The sequence below is a fragment of the Hippocampus zosterae genome, chromosome 20, assembly GCF_025434085.1.
Source record: "Hippocampus zosterae strain Florida chromosome 20, ASM2543408v3, whole genome shotgun sequence".
Classification (NCBI taxonomy): Eukaryota; Metazoa; Chordata; class Actinopteri; order Syngnathiformes; family Syngnathidae; genus Hippocampus; species Hippocampus zosterae.
Genome location: NC_067470.1, coordinates 9,145,242 through 9,172,365, shown reverse-complemented (window position 1 = coordinate 9,172,365; position 27,124 = coordinate 9,145,242). Strand labels below are relative to the sequence as shown.

The 27,124-nt window shown below is 44.5% G+C and overlaps 3 protein-coding genes across 15 annotated transcripts in view; 1 reads left to right on the top strand and 2 right to left on the bottom strand.

The window, feature by feature from the left end:
- The window catches only part of atp8a2 (ATPase phospholipid transporting 8A2), a 45,265-nt gene extending 33,191 nt beyond the window's left edge, over positions 1–12,074 (bottom strand). For 5 of the 10 annotated variants that reach the window (XM_052054768.1, XM_052054764.1, XM_052054763.1 and 2 more), the window contains exons 1-4: positions 11,931–12,066; positions 9,109–9,204; positions 4,244–4,421; positions 648–747 (exon numbers count right to left, since the gene is read on the bottom strand). In XM_052054768.1, coding sequence (XP_051910728.1) covers positions 648–747; positions 4,244–4,421; positions 9,109–9,204; positions 11,931–11,973 — 417 coding nt within the window. In that variant the 5' untranslated portion in view covers positions 11,974–12,066. Of the gene's footprint in view, positions 1–647; positions 748–4,243; positions 4,422–4,845; positions 5,208–9,108; positions 9,205–11,930 lie in introns of those variants that run through there. The other 5 variants (XM_052054765.1, XM_052054770.1, XM_052054767.1 and 2 more) reach the window with 5 other exon arrangements.
- A 14-nt stretch (positions 12,075–12,088) lies between these two features.
- cdk8 (cyclin-dependent kinase 8) lies at positions 12,089–26,932 on the top strand. 3 transcript variants are annotated; one of them, XM_052054780.1, is made up of 14 exons: positions 12,089–12,165; positions 18,753–19,282; positions 20,704–20,779; positions 21,855–21,965; positions 22,231–22,371; positions 22,718–22,775; positions 22,861–22,992; positions 23,080–23,223; positions 24,054–24,123; positions 24,203–24,275; positions 24,361–24,458; positions 24,548–24,626; positions 24,964–25,122; positions 25,382–26,932. In XM_052054780.1, exons 2-14 carry the CDS (start codon positions 19,155–19,157, stop codon positions 25,505–25,507), a joined length of 1,395 nt encoding a protein of 464 aa, XP_051910740.1. In that variant the 5' UTR covers positions 12,089–12,165; positions 18,753–19,154; the 3' UTR covers positions 25,508–26,932. The 3 variants fall into 3 exon arrangements, with proteins under 3 accessions (XP_051910740.1, XP_051910741.1, XP_051910738.1); XM_052054781.1 differs by lacking the exon at positions 12,089–12,165 and adding an exon at positions 17,439–17,790; XM_052054778.1 differs by lacking the exon at positions 12,089–12,165 and adding an exon at positions 17,985–18,106.
- rnf6 (ring finger protein (C3H2C3 type) 6) lies at positions 13,123–17,942 on the bottom strand. Of its 2 annotated transcripts, none has more exons than XM_052054774.1 (4): positions 17,824–17,942; positions 16,834–16,989; positions 16,321–16,479; positions 13,123–15,990 (listed from the first exon to the last, which is right to left on the bottom strand). In XM_052054774.1, the coding sequence occupies exons 2-4, from the start codon at positions 16,979–16,981 to the stop codon at positions 14,153–14,155; spliced, it is 2,145 nt and encodes a 714-aa protein (XP_051910734.1). In that variant the 5' UTR covers positions 16,982–16,989; positions 17,824–17,942; the 3' UTR covers positions 13,123–14,152. The 2 variants fall into 2 exon arrangements, with proteins under 2 accessions (XP_051910734.1, XP_051910735.1); XM_052054775.1 differs by lacking the exon at positions 17,824–17,942 and adding an exon at positions 17,712–17,803.
- Positions 26,933–27,124: the final 192 nt, after the last annotated feature.

Sequence of the window (27,124 nt, the reverse complement as noted above, 5' to 3'; positions counted from 1 at the left end):
ATTCTAGACAAAAAAGGTGCTTGATAAAAAATAAAGAACAAATACTAAAATATATTAGACCAAAAAACATCAGAAAATTATAAACAATAGCAACCATGAAAATATTTTTTAAAAGCATAATATAAAAAAGGGCGGCACAGTGGTCAACTGGTTAGCACGTTGGCCTCACAGTGCAGAGGTACAGGGTTCGATTGGCCTTCCTGTGTGGAGTTTACATGTCCTCCACATGCTTGCGTGGGTTTTCTCTGGGTACTGCGACTGTAAACTGATAACATTCCAATAACATGCATGGCAGGTTAATGGAACACGCTAAATCACAGCTGTCAAAGTCAAGGCCCGCGACGTCATTTTATGTGGCCCGCGAAAGCAAATCGTCTGTGTTAACTTCCATGATCCTTTCTTAAATCTGTACCAAAATCTCAAATTGTCTTATGAAATAAATAACGGTGACATAGTGCAATAATTTTGGTTAAAGATTAAAAATATCACAAAGAAAATGTGAAATAGAACATTTATAAATTAAAAAAAAGAAAAATGACAAAATATTGAACGAAAACTATACTCCAAAATATGAAGTCTTTCTTCTGTCCAACTGTTAAGCACAATTGTAAAAAAAAAAATAACTGACTATCATACAAGTCGCTTACCTGCATGAGTGTGATGAAAAGGAAGAAGGCGTTGGCCGCCCTCCTGATCTGCTCGTACATGAAGCGGGGAAGGAAGGAGAGGATGCCATATTTGGTGGTACTGTCGGCGGCCGACGGGGGATGAGAAGATCGCGCGTCAGATGGAGGGAGAGAGAGTCGCCATTAACTCACGAGCACCCTTTCACAGACCAGGTTTTTAACCCTTTCATGCACCCTGTAACCTGATAACATGATAAGCCTGTCCACTGTAGTAACCGCTGTCCCTGAAAGGGTTAATCAATGCACCGTTTGAAACCTTGAAGGCGAAAAACGTCACAGTGGATGTCGCCTATAAATATACAAAAACTTCTAAGATAAATTTGGACCGAGCACTCTGACAAAAACAGCGGGGGCGGGACTGTCAGCGACTTCAATCAAATGTATTGATCACATAACCATATTGAGTACTAAAAGCCTAAAAGCTTCTTTCAGTGTTCGTAAATGGCCTTCAAAAAAAGAAAAAAGGTCCTTCATGGTGAGCTTTGGAGTGGACAGATAGGAAGGAGCGAGGCACTTTAACTCTTTCATGCACTCTGTAACCTTATAACATGATAAGCTGTCCACTGTAGTAACTGCTGTCCCTGAAAGGGTTAAAAGAAGGAGGTTTGAAATGATTTATCATCATATCATGGGAGGGAATTATGAACTGTTGCAAATAGCAGTATTAGCACAAAACCATCAGGCTTCTGCGGAAAAAGCAAATCAATAAATAAAAAGCATGAAAAGTTATATCCTGAATATAAACACTCATTTTGCTTTGGTACCTTTGCAATTGACCCCCCCCCCCCAATGTTCTTATTAGAGCCCCACCAATTCATCAATTGGCTGATTTAATCAACTGATATTAGCTCTTTTCAAATCGGCTTTTTTTCCCCTTGCTGAACACATTACAACATAAACCCAAAAAATTAAATCAGCCGATTTTTGCTTTTGTTCTACCTGTAATTTATAACGTTTTTTGCTTGAAGAAATTATTTTATTATTTTTTAAAATTAAATCACGGATTAATTCGTAAATTTCAAATAAATTAATAAATAACATTTTACGTTGTAATTTTTTAAAAATATAATTATTTATATTTCAGAATTTTCGCTTAATGTCTAGCTTTTGCTCTGTATTTTTCATTGAATAAATCAAATGGAACACATATTGTAACTGTCTCGAAACACTTTAATTCCCCTGGCAAAAAATAAAAAATAAAATTTCTTAAATCAGCGGTGATGTACTGCCAATAGACATTTCCCCACAAAAAAAAATTGTCAAAAATATGTTTTATAGGCGAGTTCGCATGTGCCAAACCGTGAATATGCAGGGGCCCAGTGCCTGCTATACTGCAGTTTTTGTTTGGTTTTTTTGCCATAATATTTGTGGATTTTCCAACCAAATACTTCTCTAACACTCACGTACAATGTCAAAATCTATAACTTAAACCCAGGTGGGACACACGCCACCATTGTGATGCAAAGTGCTGTGATTTGTGTGTATTTTCGGCAACCGGAGGGCTCTCTTGGCTCAATTGCTGCGCCAATATTAGTTGAAAAAAATCTCGGCTTTCAGGAGCCGACCTAATGCCATTCAGGTTTGAAAATGCAGCGGCGCGGGTCTTCCTGAAACCCTTCACGAGCCGTATTGATTGCAGTAAGATTAAAGCCTCGGAGCTTTTATCTGGCTCTGCTCTGCAGCTCCATATTTCACCGTCACCACTTTTTATGCAACCTGTGCATTAGTGCCGCTTTGTTGCACTCACTATCCACTATAGAAAGCCAGCCCTCGCCACCTGTGTTCGCTGTTTTCTTTTTTTCTTTCTTTTGACTATGGCGTTAACTTAAAAAACGCCTGTACTGTTTTTTCCAAAAACAGAAGACACCAGCGGAAGAGCTTCCCACCCGTTGGGTGCAGCTGCTTACGATATGTTGGCCACGATGCACTGAGTGACAGACTACCGCACACTTTTACTCTTCGTATTTGCGGAAAAAACATGTAGCCCACAATATTGTCACTCCAAAACACTGTGAATAGTTTGGATAGCAGTGAGCAAAAATGATGAGGGTTGTCTTAAAAGTTGTTTTGATCATACAAAAACAATGCATAAAAATAAATTTACCAGACAAAAAAAAAGAGACAGAAAAACAACCAAAAAATTAGTTTAGATGAAAAAAATACTTGACAACAAATCTATAAAAAATATGAGAATAAAATTGGAAAAGAAACAAGACAAAAAAAATGTTTAAAGCACCTAAATACTTCAAAAATACAAAAAAGGGATTTATGAAAATACACAAAATTCTGAAAATAAAGCACAAAAACTAGCAAAAAAATATTAGATGAAAATACATTAAGATTAGAGCACCCCCCAAAAAAATCTATTCCTAAATATTTTTGTGCACGCACTGATTAAGTCAAATTTCAACTGTGGCCACAGTTCCACTTTGGGCCTCTCACCTTTGGGACTGCCGCAAAAAATCACATAATGGATGAGCTATTAAAGTCCCTTCTTATCTACTTCCACAAGTGATGTCTTTCTCTTGAGGACCTTAACATGTGTTTTTGGCAGAAATGTGTAAAAAAACAAACAAACAAAAAAAAAACGATTTGTTGCATATGCAGGACATATAATAAGTCCACACACCCGTGTTCAAATGGCAGCTTTTTCGTGAAATAAACAAATGAGACCAATCCTAACTATTTCAAAACCTTTTTTACACCGTTCTTGTGACCGACAACTTTTAAAAGCCCATTGGAAAAAAAAAAGTGAAACTGTTTCAGGAATGTAAGGACAACAATCAAGTGAGCTAATGTGGTTGCACAAGTGCGCACACCCTCCTTATAACTGGGGATGTGGCTGTGTTTCGAAGGAACCACTCACACTCGAACTCATGTCAGATTACTCGGCACACAACTGCCATCTTTTAAAGGGCTTCTGATTCATCCCAAATAAAGTTCAGATGTTCCGGTCGGCTTTTCTTGACATTTTCTTTTCTCTTCAAGGATTTGTACCACCACTGACATGGCGCCAAACCTACTTTTTTAAAAAATGAATGCAAAATAAAAGTTCAATCTTGGTGTCGGGGGACCATATATTTTCCTACGTGTGTTTGGGAGATGACAAGTGTGGGGTTTTTTTCTCTGAAAGATTAAGACCCCGCCCCCTTGTCCAGACATGAGAAGACAGGATTTTGTTGGGGTTTTTTTTCCTTTCATGACAGCTTGCGCCGTCAGCTGTGGCGACACAAATGTCAAGAAAATCCCACTAGAACATCTGAACTTTATTGGGGGTTAATCAGAGGCACTTGAAATGGTGACAGTTTTGAGTTGGAATCTGATTGGTTCATTCTGAGCACAGCCACATCCTCATTTATAAACAGGCCTGCGCACTTGTGCAACCGCATTTGTTTGTTTTGATTTCTTCTCACTAACTTATGTTCTATATTGATCACTTTAATGCTGGAAAAAGTTACCCGGGTCTCATTACAATATTTCATTGAACAAGGGGTTGTATGTGAGTTTTTTTGTCGGGTTTCTTTTTTTCTTTGCGCGTTGATGTGATCGGTGCCTACCTGACGTGGTTGTCGCAGAACTTGGTGGTCTGGGGCCGGTTGAGCAGCACGCCGCGCGCCGTGGCGTCTACGGGCTCCGCCTGCGACGTGGTGCCGGACATCTCATCATCCGCCTTGTGGTAGCCGGCCGACGAGCAAGCGGGTCCTGCGCCGTTGGATTGATGAGACAGAGGCGAGGCTGGGTGAGTAAGGGGCGGGGAGTGTGGAGGGAGTGGGTGGGTATAAGGATAAGGAAGGGGTGGGGGGTGAATGGTGAGAGACAGACAGGCAGATGAGGGTGGGTGGATGGAGGGTAACACACACACACACACACACACACACACACACACTCAAAAGACATTTACTGTAAGCTGAGTGTGTGTGTTCCCTTTCCATGCGCCTGTGGGACACCCTCCCACTCTTGCCCCCCCCCCCCTGCCTTGTGCTAATAATGGATGTGCTGAGGGGTGCACAATAGGCAACAAACACACCGGGCCCACCTCCAGGAAGCAGCACATGGAGAACCCTGTCAAGTGACAAGAGGATGCAACAATCTCGCCCCCCCCAACCCTCCCTCCGACTCCCCCAGCCCCGCCCCGCACGCCATTGACTCAGCTGCAGACCTGGACGGACAAACGGACGGAACCAAAGCGACGGCTCTTCCAAGAAGGAAGTCCGGATGTCAAGATGTCGGCCCCCTCCGACTCCGACGCCTCTCCATCACGAAACTCTCCTGCTACTACTACAATCCGACTTAGTCCTACAATCGCAGGTGCCTCCTCCCTCCGGCGTGATGGCAAGCGGCGCGTTGTCGCCGCTGCTGCTGCTCCCGACAGCCCGGATGACGAGAGGAAGCCATATGGAGTGGAGAGCCTCCGTGAGTGGGTGGGGAAAATGGGGAGGAGAAAGAAGAGGGGGGCAAACTCGGGGCTCCGCTTTCTTAAAGGGACAGTAGCACATATGCGTGAATGAACGGCGACTGGTTCGATCCACTGTCTGGCAATCTTTGATGAGCTGAAGCCCGGGTTGTAATATTTCAGGATTTTTTTTTTTTTTTTTGTCTCATTTAGAATTTTTTTGGGGGGATGGGGGGCTAGTTATAGTAATTTTTTAAAAGCAGGGTATTTTTTGCATAAATTCTTTGCTTTAATTTGTATTAGTTTTTGTATTAGCATTAGGTTTTTGAACATATGGAGTATTCATCGAGTGCAAGATTTGAAAAAAATAAAAAATAAAAAGGTAAATAAATATTGCGTAATACTGTCATGTAGCGTGACCGACTGTTTGGCCGTCCTTCTGCCGTAAGAACGTAGAGTAATACCGAAATAAAGATATTTAATATGAACCCCAAAAGCTTATGTAAGGTATTAAGGCGAAAATGGAACTCACTAAAATTATAATGAACGTCACTTTTGATTTTTGCTATTGCCGGTCGGGCCCGGTCCCCCTCATCGGCTATTGTTACCATACAGTGAAAGTAGTTCAAATTGTAAAATGCTTACAAGTCAAAGTTAAAACAAACAATGGCTCGTATCTTGAAAAACACGTAACTTGAGTCACACGTATCTCAAGGTACGGTCATTATCAAGATGGAACACCTTGTCAATATTGCCAAGCACCATATCCAATAATCACATTCGATTCATGATTCAATTTAATTAAGAGCTGTAGTGAATAATTTATTCAAATCAAAATCACAGTGTCGTCGAATAGAATTCTTCACATTGCGAGTCGCAAGTTAACAACTAATAGACTAAACAGTTTTTCATATTTATCAACGCCTCATTTGCTTTTATTTTAGCATAAGCCGAACATAACACCCAATTGTGACGTCCTTGAAAAAAAAAAATTGTCTCATATTCAATAGCAATTATGGAGGGTGGGAAATTAGATTAGTTTTCAAACTCACTCAGACCTAATTCCTCATGGGAGTCAGTCTGGCTGGAACACACTTCCTTGCAAGTGAACACAACAAGCCCGGTCTGGTGCTTCAATAATTTAGAAACTAATAAAGGCCGGAGCCTTGTCTGGCGGATTGAGTATCCCAAAGCACTCAAAGGCCTATTCTATTCGACACCGAGCCGTGAGCTCTCCGCACGGGTCAAAGTCCTTACCGGCCAAATGATAACAAATGTCTGTCTTATCTGTAGATCTGCGAGCAGGCTATTACCTGCGGGCCCGTAAGTCACAATGGCAATCGCTACACGCTGCAAATCAGGTTGAGCCATTTAACCTCAAATGTACTGTACATGCTGCCTTTCCCGGTTGTCCACAAGTGGCTTTTGTTATGCCTGCGCCATTCCCGATCAATAATGTTATTCTCCGGGAGCCCCACTTTGGCTACGAGCAGATCAACGCTCGGGTTACTCAGCACCTCTTGATGGGATTAGAAACCCGCTATAAATTTTAACCAATAAAAAGCAAAGCGGGAGCGCGGTAGGGGTCGGACGCATGGGTAAGAAGCGAGTGCGAGTGGGCGGGTGGTAACACGCTAACCTTCAACCCAGAACTCGGAAAGCAAAAAGATACTGCGGCCTGATAGCCGTTTGGGAGCCATCAGCAAGTCGATTGGGACCATTTGGCTACGCGCACAATCACGTCGCACACGTATGAGAGACACCCCAAGATTTTACCACGCAGATGCTTTCTTAAATAGCCTGCTGGAGGCATTAGCATAACGGCTAATGACAAGCCTAAGATGGTTGCTAAATAAACAGCCAATTTACAGTGCATTACACAGCATTTTTTTTTTTTGCGACAAAGCAATTTTTGAAAGAACGATTCTGTGAGTGATGATATAATCCAGTACGATAGCGCTGGGACTTTTAGCTTTACATTTCATTAGCCTAATAGCGTCATTAGCCTAATAGCATAAGTCTCATTTGGAAATGAGTGTGAGTAACAGTTCATGTCGCTGGTTTTTGAGAATCGAATAAGCTGTCAACGAATTGACAAAACAAATCATACTTTGTTGTCACTTCTTTTGTTGACTCACAAAAGGTGCTTTTTTTGTGAGTCAACAAAAGTAAAAAAAAAAAACACTGCCAAAACGGCTAGTAAAGGTTTTACCGTAACAACGCTAACACCGCACTTTGAACCAAAACTGATTTATTCATTTTATGTATTTATTTATTTATTTTGCTCTGGGCTAAAAAGGGGAACGTCAAGATCAGAAGTGAGAAAATAAAAAACATTACCAATAGAATGCCATCGGCCCAGTCGACCGCTAAGTGCCATGTCGCTCTTCGGCGAGAGCCCCCCGAGCCCTTTTTTATCCGCTATATGCAGGTTCTGCTCGACCTGGTCTCCCACCTTGCCGCCGGGTCAATTTCCCACGCTGTGACGGATCAGCAGGGAGCAGAGAGGCGAAAAAGCCTCTTACGGGGCCGAACGATACAGCGCGGGCATGCTAATCCTTGCTATGTCTGCTCTGCAACTTCACCTGCCGGCTAAGCCAAGACACGCTCGTCATCCTACACGTGAGACACATGTAACCGCAAACGTACCGGTTTGAAATCACGTCAAGTGCATTCGTTCTACAAGAACCGATTCATCGAATGACTCAAATGATTCGACTGGAAAAATCGTTTGTCCGCAGGGACTAATGCATCGAAACATGTTGGAGCGACGGCTTTTTTTCTTTTTTTTTTTCTACAAAAATAGTGGCACAATACATGAATGAAGTCAAATTTTATTGACAAAAAAAATGACAATGTTATGAGAATAAAGTGGAATGTTTTCAATTGAAAAAAATGTGCGGATAATGAGAATGAGAAGTTTTTATGTCGGTTTTTTTCCCCCAAAGAAAAAAGTTGTAATCAAGTCAGAAAAAATTCATAATTTTAAATGAACATAGTGAATTTATTTTTTGGGGGAAGAAATCATTACAAAGCAATGACGAGTCACAATTTTTCCCAAAGAATGGCGCAATTTTTTTTTCAATAAAACTATGGAATGACACAAAAATAAATTAACAATTATAATAATACGGCATCATTTTATGAGATTCATGTTGTGCAACAGCATATTTTTTATGCGATTAAAAGCTTTTTTTTTTTAATCGTCATTTTTTTCCCTCCAAAAATATGTTCCTTTTCTTGTAATTTATGCTTGTGGAGGCGCTGAATCTTTGTTGTAAAGTTGTATAACGACAATTTTTTACGAGACTGAAGGATTATTTCTCATCGCAATTATTTTTTCTTTGAAAGAGAATACGGCTTTTTTTTCTCGTCATTTATGCTTGCGGAGCCTGCTGGGACTGTTTCACCATATTTGTAAACACACCTTTGCTTCTGGGTTGTTGTTGTATTTTTTTTTTGCATTGAACCTTGCATCTTTGCTAATAATAAACAAAAGAAATAAATCATGCAAGGTTGAGACATGCACATGTACAAGCGTTTGCCAGGCATGTCCAGCCATGACAGGCATGTGTTGTGTGTTGCATAGCATGCAAGGGCTTTCTGGTAAATGTTTGTCAAATACATTCCCACTCACTCGTCAGTCGTCACCTCGCTGCCGACATTGTACCGATGAAACGGTTCGCATCCTTAACGATAACCGTGAGAACATTTCAGATCGAATATTTTGCGATTTTTGTCGAGATGTGACCTTGTCACAACGGTTCCTTCTTTTTCCCCAAATAAGCACATGCAGTGAGAGGGTTCGAATCCGGCATTCATCACCCCAGGCCCCCCCAAGTAGCTACACTTTACTCAATCCCTTGGCGCTCACTTTTTTGCCACCAAACGGAGCACTTTTGTCGCCGTTAGTTTCAGCTCTCGAGGGCTGGGTGGGGGCGGGGGGTAAGCCGAAGGGAGGAGTCTCGTGACATCTATTCCTGGCATACATGCACCTTTGCGAATGCCGTCCGGTCCTGCATCACTCACTTTTGTCAAACCTGTCTGGCGGGCGGGGGCGCGCACCCCGGCTGGGGTCCTTAGGCTCGGAACCGTCCTGCCTAATGGTGGTCAACACTAACTGCTCTGTGGGCCGCGGGCGGTGGGGGGCGGGAGAGAACAACACACAACAACAAGACAACATGTAAATATACTAGGGCTGAACAATTCATGCAATTGAAATCGACCTTGCAATGGAGGAGAATGCAGTTTTCAAGTCGCAAAGACTGCGACACTTAACACGTCAATAAATGTGTCAGTAAATGTGACAGCGGTTACGACAGTGGACAGCTTATCATGTTATCAGGTTACAGGGTGCATGAAAGGGTTAACTGATATCTTAACGCAACGCCAAACATTTATATATCATAAATATAATATTATTTATTCTATTCAAGATTCTTTTATCGCTTGTTAAAAAATTCTGGACCTTGGTAAAAAAAATAAAAAAATAAAAATCACATGTTAAATCGCACTCACACTGTTAAGGGAATGTTTTCAAATGTTTTTCACAAACTCTTTCAGCCCTAAAATATGCACCACACGAAGAGCACACATTTGTATCACCTTACATGTGTGAGGAAATGAATGGCGTGCAAGACGACGGGCAGTCATTTATAACAGCAGCGCCCCCTGTTGTCCAGAACTACTAAATACTGTACCTCAAAGCGGCTCACCCTTACATTATCTCAGCAGCACACATAGACAGTTGGGCGCACTGCATATCACTCACAGGAGCTCCATCCGCTCACAATAACATACATTAATGAATTAGCCCCCATGTTAACAAACAGAGAAATAAATGCCGCACCTCATATAGATGCCCGCTTTCCCCTCACATACTAAGACATCTCATGACGCACTGAATGACAAAACCACAATTCACACACAGACACACACATATACACACACACACACACACACACATACACACGTGTGCCACATGCTTGCGCAGATGTTGTATCTGGAAAGCTGACAATTACACTGCATATAAAAAGTCTACACACCCCTGCTCAAACGGAATGGTTTTGCGATATAAAACAAAGATGAAAATGAATTATTTCTTTTTGAGATTAAAAAAATGCAGTTGCAAAAGTGTGCACACCCTCTTATAGCTGGGGAGGTGACTGTTCAGATTCAACTAATCACATTCAAGATCATGTTAAATGGGAGTCAGCACACACCCGAACCCAATTAAAGTATTACCATAAAATAAAGTTCAGACGTTCTAGTAGGCTTTTCCTGACCTTTTTGTTTTGTGTTTCTACCATAGGCCAGAATAGTTTGGACTAACATTGATACATTTCTGTGGGGGGAGGGGTACCCTAAAGAACAGTGTTCCATTTAAAAATAAAATAGCTTTTAAGAAGAATAATTGCATCATGTTACGAGATGAAATATATTTTATTCTACAAAAAAAGTATTCACAACTGGGAGGAAAAAAAACAAAAAAGAATGAAGTTTTTTCAAGAGATTACGTCTTAACGTTCAAAAAAATTTTGAAATATCTTAAAAATACAGAATTTAATGGGTCAAAATGTAACAGCTTGGTAACCATATGTGTCATGACCAATGTTGCGCCGCTAATTGGAGCAAAGAATCAAGAGCTCACACTCCACGAGATTACAGCATGGGGCCCATACGGGATAGATACACCCATGTGCACACGCGCCCGACTTTCTACTTTCGTCATGCTCGTTTCGAGTGTTTCATTCCATGACTAATGATTTATCGCTTACTCATTTGAACTTTGTATTTGTGGAAGCGGCAAAAGCGCACACATACACGCACAGACACACACTCACACACAGGTAACAAGAACATAGCAGCAGCCTGACAATATGTGCCGATGACTATTACAATAAAAGACAAACACATTCTACTCTCTTCGAGGACATTCCACTGCTTTCGGTGTAGCGTGTGTGTTATTTACTGACATATTTTCTTTATGCCTTAGATAATTATATGATCATTGGTATATTTTGAAGCGGTGGCGCTCAAGTCTTTTTTTTCATCAATTTTTCCCCTTATTTGGCTGCAACTACTTATTATTTAAATTATGGAATCATCTGTTGATTATTCTTCCAAATCATCAACGAATCATTTGAGAAAAAAAACGTTTTTAATTAAATTTCCATCCTTGTATTGCCAGGAGATTATTTCAAATTGAGAAATGCACACAAATATGCACACAAATAAATTGATTATGATTCAGTTTGGTCGGAGATATGTCAGACAATTAGCATAAATGTTGATTGTTGTTTTTCAAGGTAAAAGCTAGCGTTTGCAAACGTCTTACTTTTGCTCAACACAAAGATAATCAGTCTCCTTTCGTGAAGGACTTGGGGCTGAAATGTCAAGTTTTAGCATCACTGCATTCTCCCGGCGTCGTATGTCGGGTCTACCGTAAAGCGAGGCCTCCCGTTTCCCTTACTCGGTCGCGCGCGCTTCGGGCGGTCACGTGACCGTTAAATCGGCTTGCTAAAAGGCTCCTCGTCCAGCTGGTGCACAAAAAAATCTTTGGCTCCCAACGAACGCAAAAGCGCTTCTATAACTCGGCCTGTCAAACGACGTCCAGTACGAAAGCGCACCCAAATAGCGGACGCAAACACACGCCTCTAACGGACAAGCCGCGACAGCGACATCACGACCCTCGTCTGAGGGACGGACGAGGCGACGTTTGCGTTGTTCTCACATTCACGGTCAACACACGCGCACATCCGCATCGTATCAACCACCCATTCACGTCAGTGCGCAATTCATTCTGTTAACGCTAATAAAACGCCACGCAAGCCACCGTTGGTCTTTCTTACCTCCCTCGCTGTGGATCTTCTTTGCCCCCCGGTTGAAGTACATCGTGCCTGTGGAGGAGGAGGTGACGGTGACAGTGGAAGGAACAACGGGGACATGCTCGCTTACGGCTCGCCCACAGCGGAGTCGAGGCAAAGGCGAGTCGAAGCTCGCAGCCGCGGCCGCTGGTAGCACTGACGACCGAGGACCACGTTCGCTCTGACCGCTTCACTGGTCCAAGACGAGGAGAAGAAACAAGTAATATATTAGCTAGTTCCGTCGGGTAGTTTTGTGTATCAAAATAAGACGCTAAAACTCACACGAATAAGGTAATATATTCCCTCTAACTGTCGTTTTCCATCTTATTCATCGTGGTAATAATATATAATACGCAGCTTTACACAACTCTTGTAATTTAAAAGACATAAAACAAGGATACATGTATCTGGAGGTTTATGTTGAAGAGTAAAGACGGGCGGGTACTTCTTTTCCATTGAACTTCACTAAGCATTTGCACTTGCGTCTTTTCAAGCGATTTCTCATCCGCGACACTACTAGTGCATGCTAATAGGTTTCTCGTTCCGCTAGCTTGTGATTTCGAAATACAACGCCGTAGTCTGACAAGATGATGTAGTCACGCTAACGCTCGTTGAGAATTTTTTTGTGAAAGTCATTATCAAACTTACATTTAGACAAAGTCGCAAAGTTAAGGACAGAACCGAAAGCCATAAGCGGTTTTTTTTTCGGTGGGGGAAATGACAACTTTGTTCTGTCGCGGTGTTAACACTGGCGTATTTCCACACGAATCCACCTGTAACATCAAAACATGTTTATCGGTTAGGTAGTTCCGCTCCAGCTGGAGATAATAAAACGCTAGAATCTCACAATTCGGCTCATTCGCTCCATCAAACGCTCTTTTCTTTAACGTACGTCTTGTGTCAAGTCTGTAGTAAAAGGTATATTTGCACAATGGTTATGAATTAAAGGGCACAATCGACAGATAAATGCACGATTTTAATTTGAAGGGAAGAAAAATGACGTCTACCGCTTTTCCGTCACCGTTTACGCTATTGTGGCGTCCTTCCACGCAAATGCACCTCTACGTACCGTGTCAACAAATTCAGTACTTTCACACAGGAACGAGGAAATAAAAGCTTATAAAGAGTGTATAACGGTTACAGTCGCTTACACACACAGGGCGAGCACACAAACGCGTCACCGAGCATAACAAAGCTGCGTTTTATTGTGTTTTCAAGGAGCAGAGCTTGAACCCGTCAACTGCCCACATAAGATTAGCGTGCACATAGGAACAAAAATCATACCATTTGAGTGTTTATTTACTGTCATCACATGGCAACATGATACACACGTTCGTGGTTTCAAAAAGTTCAGATTTCCCCATTCATTAAATAGAAACGGAATAAATATTGACTCGTGACATGAGGAGCCTCATGCCAGGTATGAAGAAAGATGTATTCCTTCATTTGCACACAATTTGACATAGCTCATGAAGCATGATTGTGATCATAATTCTACTTTTTTGCTGTAATTTGTATGCATTGCACAGCTAAATGACAACTTTCTATTCCCGTCTTCTGCATGTGAAATCATCGGAAAGCAACTGGCTTTTATTGTTAGGGCGGCTTCTGCACTGTTGTGCGATGGCGTCGGGGCAACTTGACAAATCATAAATAATGAACCTAGATGAATACAAACTTTATTACAAATTAAATACTGAAAATCAAATACATTTCTGTCTTAACTTACAAGTTTAATTCATATTGTGATAGCGCTTACGGCATGTGTCTCAAATGCTGAGCTAAAAAAACCCACAAACAAAAAAGTTGGCGCACTCCAGGTACCACCATGCCCAATGTTATTAGCGCAACAATAAAGGAAGAATTTAAAAATTGGATGAAAAAGCCAATTATCAACCTGAATCGTGGTCAGATATTTACAGCGGACAAATCAAATTAAAAAGTCCTTTCTGATCAGGGAAGACGTCTTAATGGTGTCAGACTATGTATGAGCAGGGGCGAACAAAAGTTCCAACAAGATACAGAGAAGGGAACTGAAATCAACAAGCCTAAAAAAATAAACTTTATTAAATCTCTGAATTTATGCCTATTTCCCACCCCTTCTCCTGAACTTTTGCTTCCACCTTCTTCCCTACCGACTTCCTCACAGAAATGAACGAATATATGTACAGACGGCTGCTCGGCAGTGGAGAAGAAGCCAAAGCGGGTCAATCATGTTGCGTAGCAAGTATGGGCTGCCTGCAGATGGGGCAGGTGTTGTTCTCCGACAGCCAGCGATCAATGCAGTGGATGTGGAATTCGTGTGCGCACGGCAGGCGCCGCAGCTTGTTGCCCTGCGCGTACTCGTTGATGCAGACGCTGCACGCCCGGCCCGCCTCGCCCTCCAGGCTGGCTTGGCCGTACGAGCGTGTGGCCAAATTGTCTATCTGCTCTTTGGTGAGGCCGCGCGGGTGCTCGTCGTCGTCCTCGTCGTTCAGCAGGAAGAACTGCGCCAACCGCAGGATGGGCAGGGTGCCGTTCTCCACCAGGTTGTTTGTGTCCCGGCTGGTGGGCGGCGGCCGCACTTCCGTGGAGCTCGCCGGACCGCCGCCGAGCCTCGCCTGGTCGACTGGCCCGTCCTCGCCACCGGCCGGACTCACTCGCTCTTGTTCCTGACCGTCCGAGCCCGGCTGTACCGGTGCGCTCTCATTGACATACAAACGAGCCGCTGGGCCGGTGCTTGTATTCGTAACGCCGACGTCCACGTGGCTGGGGCTCTCGGAATCGGCCTCCGTCTCCATGAGGGAGCTGAGCTCCCCGAAGCCGGTCATGATCTGGCGCAGGATGGAGCGCAGCGCGGTGGAGTTGGGCTCGCCCAGGCCTGTCTCGCTGATGCGCCGCAACGGGATCCGAATGGTGCTGACGTAGGTGCGGATTCCGGCGCGCTCCGAGCGCGAGATGGTGCGCCGAAAGCCGCCGCTGTCGCTCTCAAAGGTGACCGTGTTCTCAGCCACACGAGCCCGGGAGCGTGTCCTGCTGGCGATGCTGTCTCGGTCCCGGTTTTCCCCAGGTCGGATCCGCCTTACCTGCAGGTCCAGCATGATGGTGGGGTGGCGGCGAACTGAGGACGAGCCTCCTGCACTGGCTGAATGCGATTCGTTCTCGGCGCTGTCGGCGGTCTGCTCCACTGTGGTGGCGGCTGGTTCCGCCGCAACCTCCCCCGCCGTCTCCATGGAAACCGAGCTTGTGCCGGCATCGACGATGTGGATGCTCGAGCCGCTGATGGTGCTGCTGGACGCTGGCATGCTCACGGCGCTTGTGTGCAAGGGGGAACGACTTCGTCTGGATGCGCGTGCCGGGACGCCGCCGTTCCACGTGGCGGCCACCCGGCGCCAACGTCCGCGTGAACGAGTCCGGCGCGCTTCCTGTCCTGCCGCTGCCGTCTGGGACCCCGGCTGGGGCGACACGCGCGGACAGTCGAGAGATAATGTCACATTGTCACGGCTTCGCTCCGGTTCTGCGTTGGCGGGCAGATGAGGGGTAGATGACGACTCGTCCGAATGAGAAACAGTGGGCGGCGGTACTACAGAGTGCAAGGCGTCTGCTCTCCTTTGAGGAGGAGACGCAAAAGGGGCTGAAAGTGCAGGGGGGTTCATGGAGAGGGCACTGCTACTGGTGCTGCGCGTGCGCCGAGTCTGCATCCTCCTGCTGAGGGCTGGTCGAGGCATGGGGTAAGGAGACGACCGGGGCATGCCGGACAGCCGCGCTCCGGCAGAAGAAGCGGCACGGCGCGGTGGCGAGGTCGAACCCGAGGCGGCGTCTGCAACAGGCTGCTCGACCGTGTCCATAGTATCAGCGTGCTCCCCCGCCTCGGGCTGGTCGTGGTTGATGTTGATCTCCAGGCTGAAGCGGAACTCGCCGCTGTTGGGGTTTGTCCGGCTGACGGCCCGCCACGTCTGGTTGCCGCTCTGCCCGCTGCGGGTGGCGTTCCCGGTGCGCCGGAATGTGTTCAACCACTCCAGCAACGAGTCTCCGTTGGATGCTTCTGCCCCAGGCTCTACGCTGCCTGGAAAGAAAGCATGCAGATGACTTCAGTGTTGATTGAGCGGCCCAATTTCACAGATGAAAAGAAAAACATAAGGGAGTGGAAAAAAACAACCCGAGATTGAGCTGCTCTCAGGGGAGCACAGAATAGTTTCGGGGAAAAAAAACAAGCAAGAGAGACATTTATCCACGACACACAAACTAACACATGCGTTTTGGGGGAACATGACAGCTCTCCACTTCCAATTTGCTAACTCTGGGCAAAAGACAGGGAACACCGTGGACTGGTTAATCATAAATCCCGATGGGAAATTTTGTATTAAAACACAAACAAAATTGGAAGTCATCCTACCAGCTCCTCGTCTCCCACCGGAGCCTCTCTCCTCACCGCTACCGCTTTGCTGATCCACCGGCTCGGCGGCCGGCAAGCGCTGCTCGGTGCTTGGCTGAGATGACTCGCGCTCCTTGGCTCCATCCAAACGTTGCTGGAGCTCTTCAGCGGTCACCTCCCCTGTGTGATGGTGGTGACAGGTTCCATTTACATACTCTTAGAAACAATGGCAAAAAAGTTGAAAAATGTATCCCATGCTTCCTAACTGTAAGGCTTCTTAAGCCAATTCAATATATACTACTTCCAAAAAGGCAGTGTAAATGGCAATTTTAACTGAACCAGGAAACAATGGTCCATTCATGCATCAAACACATGATTTGTGTCCTTCAGCTCCTCGTTAGGAAACTGCAAGTTGTCCAAAATACTGAAACATTGGACAAAACTTTAATTTCGCCTGTACAGGTTAGTGCCCAACACCACCGGTTTTCGACGTTTGCTGCAAATAATACATTAAATCTAAGCGTCCCTCCTCACCGGGGGTCCCCAACAGGTTGCTGTCTCTCATAAGACGATATTCCTCTTCGCTGAGGTCATTAATAAAATGATAGTAGGCCTCCTCCCTCCGAAGACGCTCGGCCTGTCTCCGACGCTCGTCTCCCCCACCAGGAGGGTCCATAACCATGAACAGTGCTGGCAATCACAAGAAAGCATTGTCATTTATTTCCCCTTCACCCACGCCAGTTAGTTAATTGACATCACCGCCCAGTAAACCAATAAACCAGATTGCCTTAACTATAAACAGCTACATTGTCAGCGTCATCCATTTTGCCTCGAAACACCCACTGACGAAAACCGACAGTTAACGTGCTTAGCCCGAAGTCCGGCTGCGTGCACATCATTGACCCGCAAAATAGTATTTAAAGGACCCCCATCGCGTCGAGGTATTCGTCGCGGGCGCTCATATTGCCCAAGTTTTTTTTCCTGACAGAAGCTACGGAAGGCCACGTTGAAGACGGGCGATAAAGCAAGCTAAGGCGGCGCTGTCCTCCCTGCGGTAGCAGCCAATCGACGGCTCGCTGGGGATGAGTGACAGGCCGAGTGTCCAATCGGCGTCGCGGGGAGGTGGAACGACTCGCAAAGGACAGGGTATCCGTGTAAACGAAGGCAAAGACAAAAGAATGTTCTTATTTTCGCAAGTGAGACAAATAAGGCGGAGACTGCGAAGCGTGTGTGACCACCGAATATAGCACCAGTTGGGCGTTCACTATAATGACACAAAGACACATTTGGAATGCGCAATGCCTCAGTGGCTAGCGGTGCCCTAAGCTAGTTAGCGCAAGTAACGATAGCGAATAGCAACCCGAACACACAACATTAGCTTCGTTAGCCGACCCGAAGATGAATAATATTACCCGATACACATCGGATGAACAGTTGCGCTATCAAGTCAACGTGTGAGATCGATAACACCGAGCACCGGTGTGAATTTAGGTGAGATGACAACGACGTAAAATGGCATAGTACCCGATAGAGCAGCTGTAATATGGACGGTTCCCGTCGTTTTCCCTTGTCTCGCTCTACCCAAGATGGGACCAGGTGGTGTTACGGCCTATACGGTCCGTGTTATAACAGGCTAGTTGTTTCGGCATGGTTCGTTCCTCTGTTGCCAAAACATCGGTTGTCATGAAGCAAATTGAAACGTAACGAATATAAAGGCACCCGTCCGAATTTAAAGTCTCATAATCTTACTCGGGTGCTAACAGACCGATTTTTTAAAGACAGACCTCTTGACTTTGCGCCATTTCAGGTACAATACAGCCGTCGATGCTGTCGTACCTTTTTAAACTGTATATTTTGTGTTTGTGTTAAAAAAAACATTTGTAAATTTAGGACAAACAACCCACGTGATTTGGGGGGGGACACCTCGAAACACAATTAAAACACACACACGCGAAATACGTAGTGTTACTTCTAGTAGAGTCGTGTGAAAACACTCAAACGTGAGATATCATGTTCCCATGTTATAAAAAAACTGACTTTGCTGTAGAACAGCAATAAATATTGTGAGAGTGCTATGAAAAAGTCTCGTCAGAATTTAAAGTGTCATTCTTTAATTAGGATGCAAAACACTCGACAAATCATTTAAAATATGTCATCTATTATTATTAAAGTCATGAGCTTTCTCTGCCGATTTTGATTTAGTCTTTTTTTTAATGTATGTGATTCGTGTTTTTTATACTTTTATGCACTTGTCCTTTTTTTACGCATTTGAACGTATACGAACGTCACGTTTCTTTTGTCCGAAATTAAAACGAAACACGACAACTTAAGCCAATATTAAATGTGTGAGTTTTACCAGTGCCGTTTTATTTACACAATAACAACGTCCTTAACTTACATAATGGCAATGTTCTGTTTTCGAACATCCCTTTCCTCTATTTTCTCTTATGCAGGGGCTCCGGCTGTCTCTTACGACAGTTTACGACAGTGCCGGGCGTGAATACGACGTCGTTACCGAGTAAAGTGCGTCTCTTTGGAGCAGATACCGGCTGAGGGGGACGCAGCATCAAAAGACAAGGAATATACTTCTATGCCCGCTTTCCCACCCGGACAATCCGAGCACAGCACGTTCTTGCCCGCACAACGAATTAGCCCGGATAGCTCGATGTGGACGCTGGGCTGAGTGAAGAAAGGGCCACGCCGGGAAAGGCAACTCGCTGATTAACCGAAGCCGAGCTCCTCGGGAGTAGCCTAGTTGTCTCCCAAAGCGACGCTTAACAAAAAAAAAAGAAAAAAAGGGGAAACGAAGAAGAAAGGGGACGACGCGTTTGTGGCCCAAAGCAGCAGTGGGAAAAATGGACTATGATTTCAAAGTGAAGCTGACCGGAGAGCGAGAGCGTGTCGAGGACCTGTTTGAGTACGAAGGATGCAAAGTGGGCAGAGGCACATACGGTCATGTTTTCAAGGCGAAGAGAAAAGATGGGTGAGTACAAGAGGGGACTCTCGGTAAGCGAGGCCTCCGTGCGGGTCGAACCCATCGATCGACGCCTTATTGTGGTCGTCGTTGGGTGTTTTATTTTTTATATTCTGCGGAAAGAGTAGGGGAAGCAATTGTGGCTGTGAACACGCATCACGTAATGATTAAGAAACACTGAAGTGCGTGTCATTTGGCCTCTTTCAAGAGGCAACCCCCCCACATTTTCAACTTTTGCACATAATATTACAAAAGACGTGCATTTTTTTCTCAATTCAAAACCCATTACCAAGGGTCTTACTAATGTGTCTTTTGACATGCTTTTGTCAAAACATGCCTACTATTGCAGGACTATTCACACCCAATACTGCTGGGCTAATCTTTTGTCCAGCTTTAGTTACAATGACGGGTGTTGTCATGACTACAAGTGCCACAACGATTATTCAAATAACTCGAGTCACTCAATTAGGTTAACGCACACTCAAGACGCACGGCAGCCAGCCAACTCTTCACTCTCATTCGCTGACAACCACATCACTCATCAGGCTAAGCTCTGCCTTTTAAAGCCATACACACTCAAAAGTCACAAATACTAAAGTAAAACTTGAGGTTGCCGTACAAAATAATACCTGCGCTTCACATGCAGGTGCTCTTGTTTCATAATGCAAAATGTATTTTATCTGATTTCTCCATTAATCAAAGTAGAATGTGCAATTCTAAAAATATTAAAACACTGCAGCCCCAAAGACTACAATGGCCTCTATTTGCAATTACTTGATCTTTGCCGATTCTAACTGGTAATGTTATAGGTGGAGAAACTTGGTGAGACATTTATTATGCAAATTAGACCCTGAATATACATGTATCATTTTTGAGCAATACTTTTACAATGCCGTGGAGCCGAGAAGAATTAGAATTTTAAGGGAGCAGACATGGTAACCAGCCACTGAGTATTTAAAGGTCCATTTGAGAAATGGCGTTCGAACGTTTAGTCTTCAGCTGCATTCAAATTGTCATGTGATCTGTGCTGCAGTTTGCCGTGCAATTTTGGCACAAATGAGCACGAAAAAGCGTTTTAGAGATGTTTGCGTTGGATTAGGGAAGGCTGCTGTTTATGAGGGGCTAGGCACAAAGCACGAGTTTATATGGGACGAGGGGAGGGGGCGGCGTGCCAATTCATTCAAGTGAGGAGTCGGTCCCGCCGCTCTTGTTTTGTCCCTCGCCAGCTGCCAGACAGACCTCGTCCTCTATTGTAGCCCGGCCTCAGAGGTGAGAGCTTGATTACACAAATCTGGAGGTAATGCAAGTCAGTGGGGGGTGGCGCCCATCTTGTGCCAGATGCCAAGTGAACGCAACCGCACTCTCACCTTTACCCTCGTTATGGTGCATGGTCTGACTTGGATGTTGCTCAGCCTCTTGTGTGCTCATAGGAAGGATGACAAGGACTACGCCCTCAAGCAGATTGAAGGCACTGGCATCTCCATGTCAGCCTGCAGAGAGATTGCAGTAAGACTTTTTTTTTGGCTTGTGACTGTGACATGTTAACAGCTTCACACCATTCCAAAGTTGTTTTGTAATACAGCAAAATCTCTAAAGTCTAATAAAAGTCCATTCTGGAACAACACGCACCCCCACTCCCACCCCCATACAAAATAATGGACATTGAATTCTTCTGTTCCAGGACAAACTGTATTAAATAGAGATTAGGGCACAAGCGATATGGATTATTTTATTTTTTAGGTCAATTGGATATTTGGCAGAATACATTTTTTATTTATTTATTTTTTACATATTTTCGTCTGTCAAGTCAAATTTATGGCATATCGCCCTTTATCACAAAAGAAAAGTCTCAAAGACCCTCAAAAGCCCACAGTTGACAAATATTTATATGTTACGGTATATTATACTTTTACTGCCCAGAGATGGCTGGGAGAGGCTCCAGCACGCCCGCGAGCATAAATGGCGCAGATAATGGATGGATGCAACTGACACCTTTTATGTTATACCGTAGCATGTACAAGTACTGAGAAGAAAACCTTTTTGTTTTTTTATTGGTGATTTTATGTATAGTACACGGGTGTGTGTTATTCACAGAATTTTAGGGTAGATATAAAATCTGTTTCATATTAAATGATTGTTTTTATTTCAGCGTAAAACTCAACTATAAAATGAAAACATTTCTGTCTAGCCAATATGATATTCTACATCGTAATACAGATAATTGATCACGTGCGCTTGTTCAATAATAAATGGGAAGAGGAACTTGAAAAAAATAAAATGACAATCGCAATATTGAAGAGAGGAAAAAAAATCACAATTAGATGCTTTTTTTCCCCCCCAAAAAATCGTTCGGCCCTATGCACCGCTACATCTTATTTTATTCACAAACTTAACTTCGTAGTGCAGAGAGAAAAATAATCAGCGCTAGGAGAGAACATAAATGGCTTCCCCCAGTCAAGAGCGAGCCCATTTAATTTACAGCATGTCATCACATTCATGACATGTCGTCATTACGGCAAAAATGGCCGTTATGGATGGATCCTTCGCTTCCATCCTCCGAGCTGTCTTCTGTCTTTTGCAGCTGCTGCGAGAACTCAAGCACCCCAACGTCATCTCGCTGCAGAAGGTTTTCCTGTCACACGCCGACCGGAAAGTGTGGCTGCTCTTCGACTACGCAGAGCACGACCTCTGGGTAAGTTGTGCCTGACTTAGGATCGATTCGCACATGCGGGTCAAGGCGTTCAATTCCGATTTAATACCTGTAAGCGGGTCCCTATACATTCATTCACCTATTCGTTTTGTTTTTTGTAAAATGTCATGAAATGGTGCCCTGCCAAATAGGAAATGACCTTTTTGCCATGCGTCACCAGGGTTGGGGCAGTTATATACTATATGTATGTACATTTGATAAATTCAGGAGTGGTCCTGGCTGACTCTTTATTTTTGCCTTACTGCAGCACATCATTAAGTTCCACAGAGCGTCCAAGGCCAACAAGAAACCACTTCAGCTTCCCAGAGGGATGGTCAAGTCTCTGCTCTACCAGATCCTGGACGGCATCCATTACCTCCACGCAAACTGGGTCCTCCACAGAGACCTTGTAAGCCGATTGAAAGGGGGCAGGGATATTTTGGGGAAGCGAAAACAAGGCAGAGTTCAAGCATCACTTCTGTCTTGCATGTGATTAGTCACGGTGCATAAATAACTGATGTTGTGTTGAGCGGGGTGTTTATTTTCAACTACTACATTGGATTTATCTTCATCCTGTACAAATGTGATCGTTTATTTTGCCGTGTTATTGTAAAAGCATTTAAAAATACCTCCAAGTAGGCTAATCTTGTCAAGGGATTTACATGAAACCCTTTCATCTGTGGCTGCTGTGGTTTCATTTGTCCACTAGGGGGAAGCAACGTAAAGCTTTGTGATAATTGTTTTCCCCTCCTCAGAAACCAGCAAACATTTTAGTGATGGGGGAAGGGCCAGAAAGGGGTAGAGTAAAGATAGGTATGTATGCATTTTTTTGGGGAGAGGGGGGATTTTACATGATCTGTCTGTTATTGGTTCACTCACGGGTGTCTCTGTTGTGCAGCTGACATGGGTTTCGCACGTCTCTTCAATTCACCACTGAAGCCTTTAGCCGATCTCGACCCGGTGGTCGTCACATTCTGGTACAGAGCACCCGAACTGTTGCTGGGGGCCCGGCATTACACCAAAGCAATCGGTGGGTTGCCCCCCCCCCCCCCCCCCCCCCCAAAGTGCTGAGTGCCTTCAGTGAAAGTTGTCTGAACTCCACATGTTTGTCTTGCAGACATTTGGGCAATAGGCTGCATCTTCGCCGAGCTGCTGACATCCGAGCCCATATTCCACTGTCGGCAGGAGGACATCAAGACCAGTAACCCATATCATCACGATCAGCTGGACCGCATTTTCAATGTCATGGGCTTCCCCGCTGGTGAGACACCACCGGCCAAATAATTTGTTCGTTTCTCTCTTTCTTTCTGGGTGCAGGCACTATAATGTTGTGCGTGACCTTGGCCCTATCTTTTCCTTTGAAGTGGAGCTCCTGCGCATGCATGTCAAACTTTTTAACAAAAGTCAGTGTATAAAAAATTACCAGCAGAAGAGAGATAAAAGAAATAATCTTACTCATCAGAATTATAATATTCAATCTTGTATAGATTGCCGCAAGATGTCAGAAAAGCACTTTTAAACACAGGGGATCATAAAGCATCAACACCATGCTTCTAGCCTGTACAAGGATGTGAACCTATGTTACATAAACAACTGTGTTCATGTATTTAATATTCAACGAACCTAAATAACTCACGAGCACAAAAAGATGATATTTTTTTTTTCCCCCAGCTTTTTTCTTCTGGCAGTAACGTGCTTTTGTGAGTGGACAAGTCGCAAACAGGAATGTCCACTTAAAGTGGGATCTCTTTCAGTTCAGTGAACCTGCCTGCCTACTCTTGTTGCGTAGTTCACCTCTTGGCATGAAGGATTTTGTTTTCCTTCCTGTCGGTTCGCCAAATTGCATTTGGGTGAGTGTCAAACCAAAGCATTTCCATCGCAGGTCCAAGTGTCCCAATTCTGATATAATTCTTCGCACTGTTGCCTTGACGCTCATCCAAATTGTTTCCTCCCAAAAATCTGAATGGCGTCACTTCAGACACGCATTTTAAATCCAGCCTGGGATGGTAATCCAAAATGGACAAGATGGATAACCAAGCAAGGGAGAAAGTGGTGTGTTAGACATGTTGTAATCCTTCCTTCATCTGACAGATAAAGACTGGGAGGACATCAAAAAGATGCCCGAGCACTCCACGTTGATGAAAGACTTTAGGAGGAACACGTAAGTCTGCCAAGCTTGTCCCCCTTGTCAATGTCGGGAATGTTTTCGTACATTCACCGCGCTCGTTCCGCTTTCTCAGGTACACAAACTGCAGCCTTATAAAGTACATGGAAAAACACAAAGTTAAGCCAGACAGCAAAGCGTTCCATTTGGTAAGCGGCGACGCGCACAAAAGGTTCCCGAATCATTGCCTGAGATGTCCCGCCCAAACGTTTATGTTGCAATGCGATTTGACAGTTGCAGAAGCTACTGACCATGGACCCCATCCGGAGAATCACGTCGGAGCAGGCCATGCAAGACGCCTACTTTTTAGAGGAGCCGCTGCCCACGTCCGAGTAAGTGTCAGCTACACCAACAATGATTGTTGATGCTACCAGAAGGAATCTCAAATCATGAAAAATGCGTGGTGGTGTTTTTTCTTCAGTGTGTTTGCAGGCTGTCAAATTCCTTACCCTAAGAGGGAATTTCTGACAGAGGAGGAGCCGGATGACAAGGCAGACAAAGTAAGACTTTACGATTTCAAACTATTGAAACATGTACTGTCTGTAATATATACGTGCATATTTTATATGGAACAAATGGAATCTTTTCTTTTTACGAAAGTTCAACACCAATAGTTTGTCTTCTTCAGAGTGCGTCATCAATAGTTTACCGTCACGTTTTTAATCGTGTGAATTATTATCCCATAAGAACACAAACAATGGCATTTGTTATTTGATATGTAAATAACAAATGAGCCCCGCCTCCAAGTGAGTATTCATTCATTGCCAAAGTGTGTGTTTGTGTGTGTGTGCCTGCGTGCATCCGTGCGTGCGTGCGTCTGTGTGCTTGCGCCTGCAGAAGAACCAGCAGCAGCAACAGGGAAACAACCACACAAATGGGGCGGGGCACACCGGCAATCCCGACAACAGCCACGCCCAGGGCCCACCTCTGAAGAAAGTGCGTGTGGTCCCGCCCACTACTACCTCAGGCGGCCTCATCATGACCTCAGACTACCAGGTAGCCTCTTCTCTCACCTGCTTGTGCATCAGTAGTAACACACACACACACACACACACACACACACACACACACACGCGCGCACGCGTTGTTTGTTGTAGTACCAAGGCTGACCAGTGAGAGGCAGCATGGTGCCTTGAACAGATTGCATTGCAACAGTCCTGAAATTGTAGCAGATGTAGTAGATTCAATGCCTTACTTTCCTCACATCCAGTATTAGACAGATACTAAAACGTTGAGGTGTTTTGTCTTCCCGCAGCGCTCCAATCCACATGCTGCCTACCAGAACCCTGGACCAAGCACATCACTGCCCCAAAGCAGCATGGGGTACTCCTCTACCTCCCAACAGCCTCCGCAGTACTCCCATCAGACCCACCGCTACTGACCGCATACGTACGCACCTTGCCACACAAACGCCCACCGCCCCCGTCACCCTCATTACGCCTGCCTGAAAGAATGTACTGAGGGACATTGGGCACCCTCTTTGCTGCAGTCCCACACTTCTTGTGAAGATTTACAAACAGCATAGTGCAAGTGTTAGCCACACTGCTACATAGCAGAAATCCAACGAGTGATAAAAGCAGGGGATGGGTGACGAGTCCACGCCCACGTCACGTGTCCCTCCGCCTACGTGCCCACCCAGCCAGTAGCCCCGTCACTGTTAAAGCTCGGGACGAGACTGAAAAGCTGCTATTTGACTGCCAGCGGCGACAGATTCCACGTCCGTCTGTCCTCCTGTTTTGTCTCGTCTGTCTCGTCTCTTTCCTCGTGTGGCTGCCCTCCCCAGCCGAGGACTCAAACAGAGGTGCTGGGAGGATGGCGCTAGCCCACGCAACTGTGGTGGATTTTTTTCCCTTTTTTTTTTTGGCATTGTTCCGAAACGACTGAGAAAAACATTTTAGTAATTTTTAATTTAATCAGTTTTTAAGCAGCTTGACCAGCCCCATACGTACATACAGGGGACATGAACAGTCGACCCACCCCTGTTCAAATGCCAGTTTTTTTTTTTTTTTTTGTGAGGTAGCAAAATGAGACCACGATAAATCATTTCAACAACAAAACAAAAAAAATCACAACACTGAAGGTATGTTGTTCTGTGATAAGTAGTGTTGTGTTTACGCCAAACCCACCTTTTGGAAATAATAGGCTAAGACGACAAGGAAATTGTTAATTGTTGTCACGTGTACGGAACAGCCATTACTTGCTAGAAATTCCTGCGGCTCCTTCATACTTCGCGTCAGCCTTCTTCCCAGCCTCCCGACTTCTCACTTTTGTACACATTGTCGCTTCTGTAAGGACTGTTTCCGCTTGATGATGATTGTCTCCCCTGGTGTGTTTGAGGGTGCGAGTATAAAAATGTCATGAAAAGCCAACTAGAGCAGCTTAACGTTATTTGGGGTGAACAAAAGAATTTCAGATTGTGGCAGGTGTCTTCACTTCCGTTCAACATCAATTCGAACCTATTTGTAAGATGGTGTGCAACCACACTGTCTCAATTGTTTATTTGTACCTCACCTCTCAAAAAAAAAACATTTCCTCTTGGGTTGTACTCCTAGCTCCTGGTCACATTAATGGTGGAAAAAGTTGAGAAATTGTTTATCTTGGTCTCATTTTATTTATGTTACAGAAACCTGGCATCTGACCAGTGCTGTGTACACTTTTTAATATCGACCTTGCCGTAGGCTGTGGGCCCTTTCAAATCCAACCAATTGCATGGAGGAAGGCAGATGGAAATGAATTGTACTGTATGGTATTGAGACATTTTACATGAAGCAAGTAACCTGACAATAAAATTGGAAGCAGTCCTCTATTTTTGGTTATGTAAAGCGTCAACGTAACGACCACGGATGCTGTTGTTCCGCCGCGGCCTCTCCGAGCTACACGTCGCATTCAATCACAATAACCATTTTGAATGTTTGCAAGTGCGTCCAGCATGGCCCTCACTTGAAAATTACAACCACTGGACGAAGTCTTTCCATATTTTATTATTCCATATGTTTCA

What these genes read in the sequence shown, in the direction of transcription:
- rnf6 (XM_052054774.1), bottom strand. Translation starts at nt 16,981, where the DNA reads ATGGTTATGGACCCTCCTGGTGGGGGAGACGAGCGTCGGAGACAGGCC. An exon ending in CAACCTGTTGGGGACCCCCG is followed by an intron (nt 16,480 to 16,833) that starts GTGAGGAGGGAC and finishes ACCATCACACAG; the next exon opens with GGGAGGTGACCGCTGAAGAG. An exon ending in CGGTGGGAGACGAGGAGCTG is followed by an intron (nt 15,991 to 16,320) that starts GTAGGATGACTT and finishes CTTTCTTTCCAG; the next exon opens with GCAGCGTAGAGCCTGGGGCA.
- cdk8 (XM_052054780.1), top strand. Translation starts at nt 19,155, where the DNA reads ATGGACTATGATTTCAAAGTGAAGCTGACCGGAGAGCGAGAGCGTGTC. An exon ending in GCATTACACCAAAGCAATCG is followed by an intron (nt 22,993 to 23,079) that starts GTGGGTTGCCCC and finishes TTTGTCTTGCAG; the next exon opens with ACATTTGGGCAATAGGCTGC. An exon ending in AAAGACTTTAGGAGGAACAC is followed by an intron (nt 24,124 to 24,202) that starts GTAAGTCTGCCA and finishes CCGCTTTCTCAG; the next exon opens with GTACACAAACTGCAGCCTTA.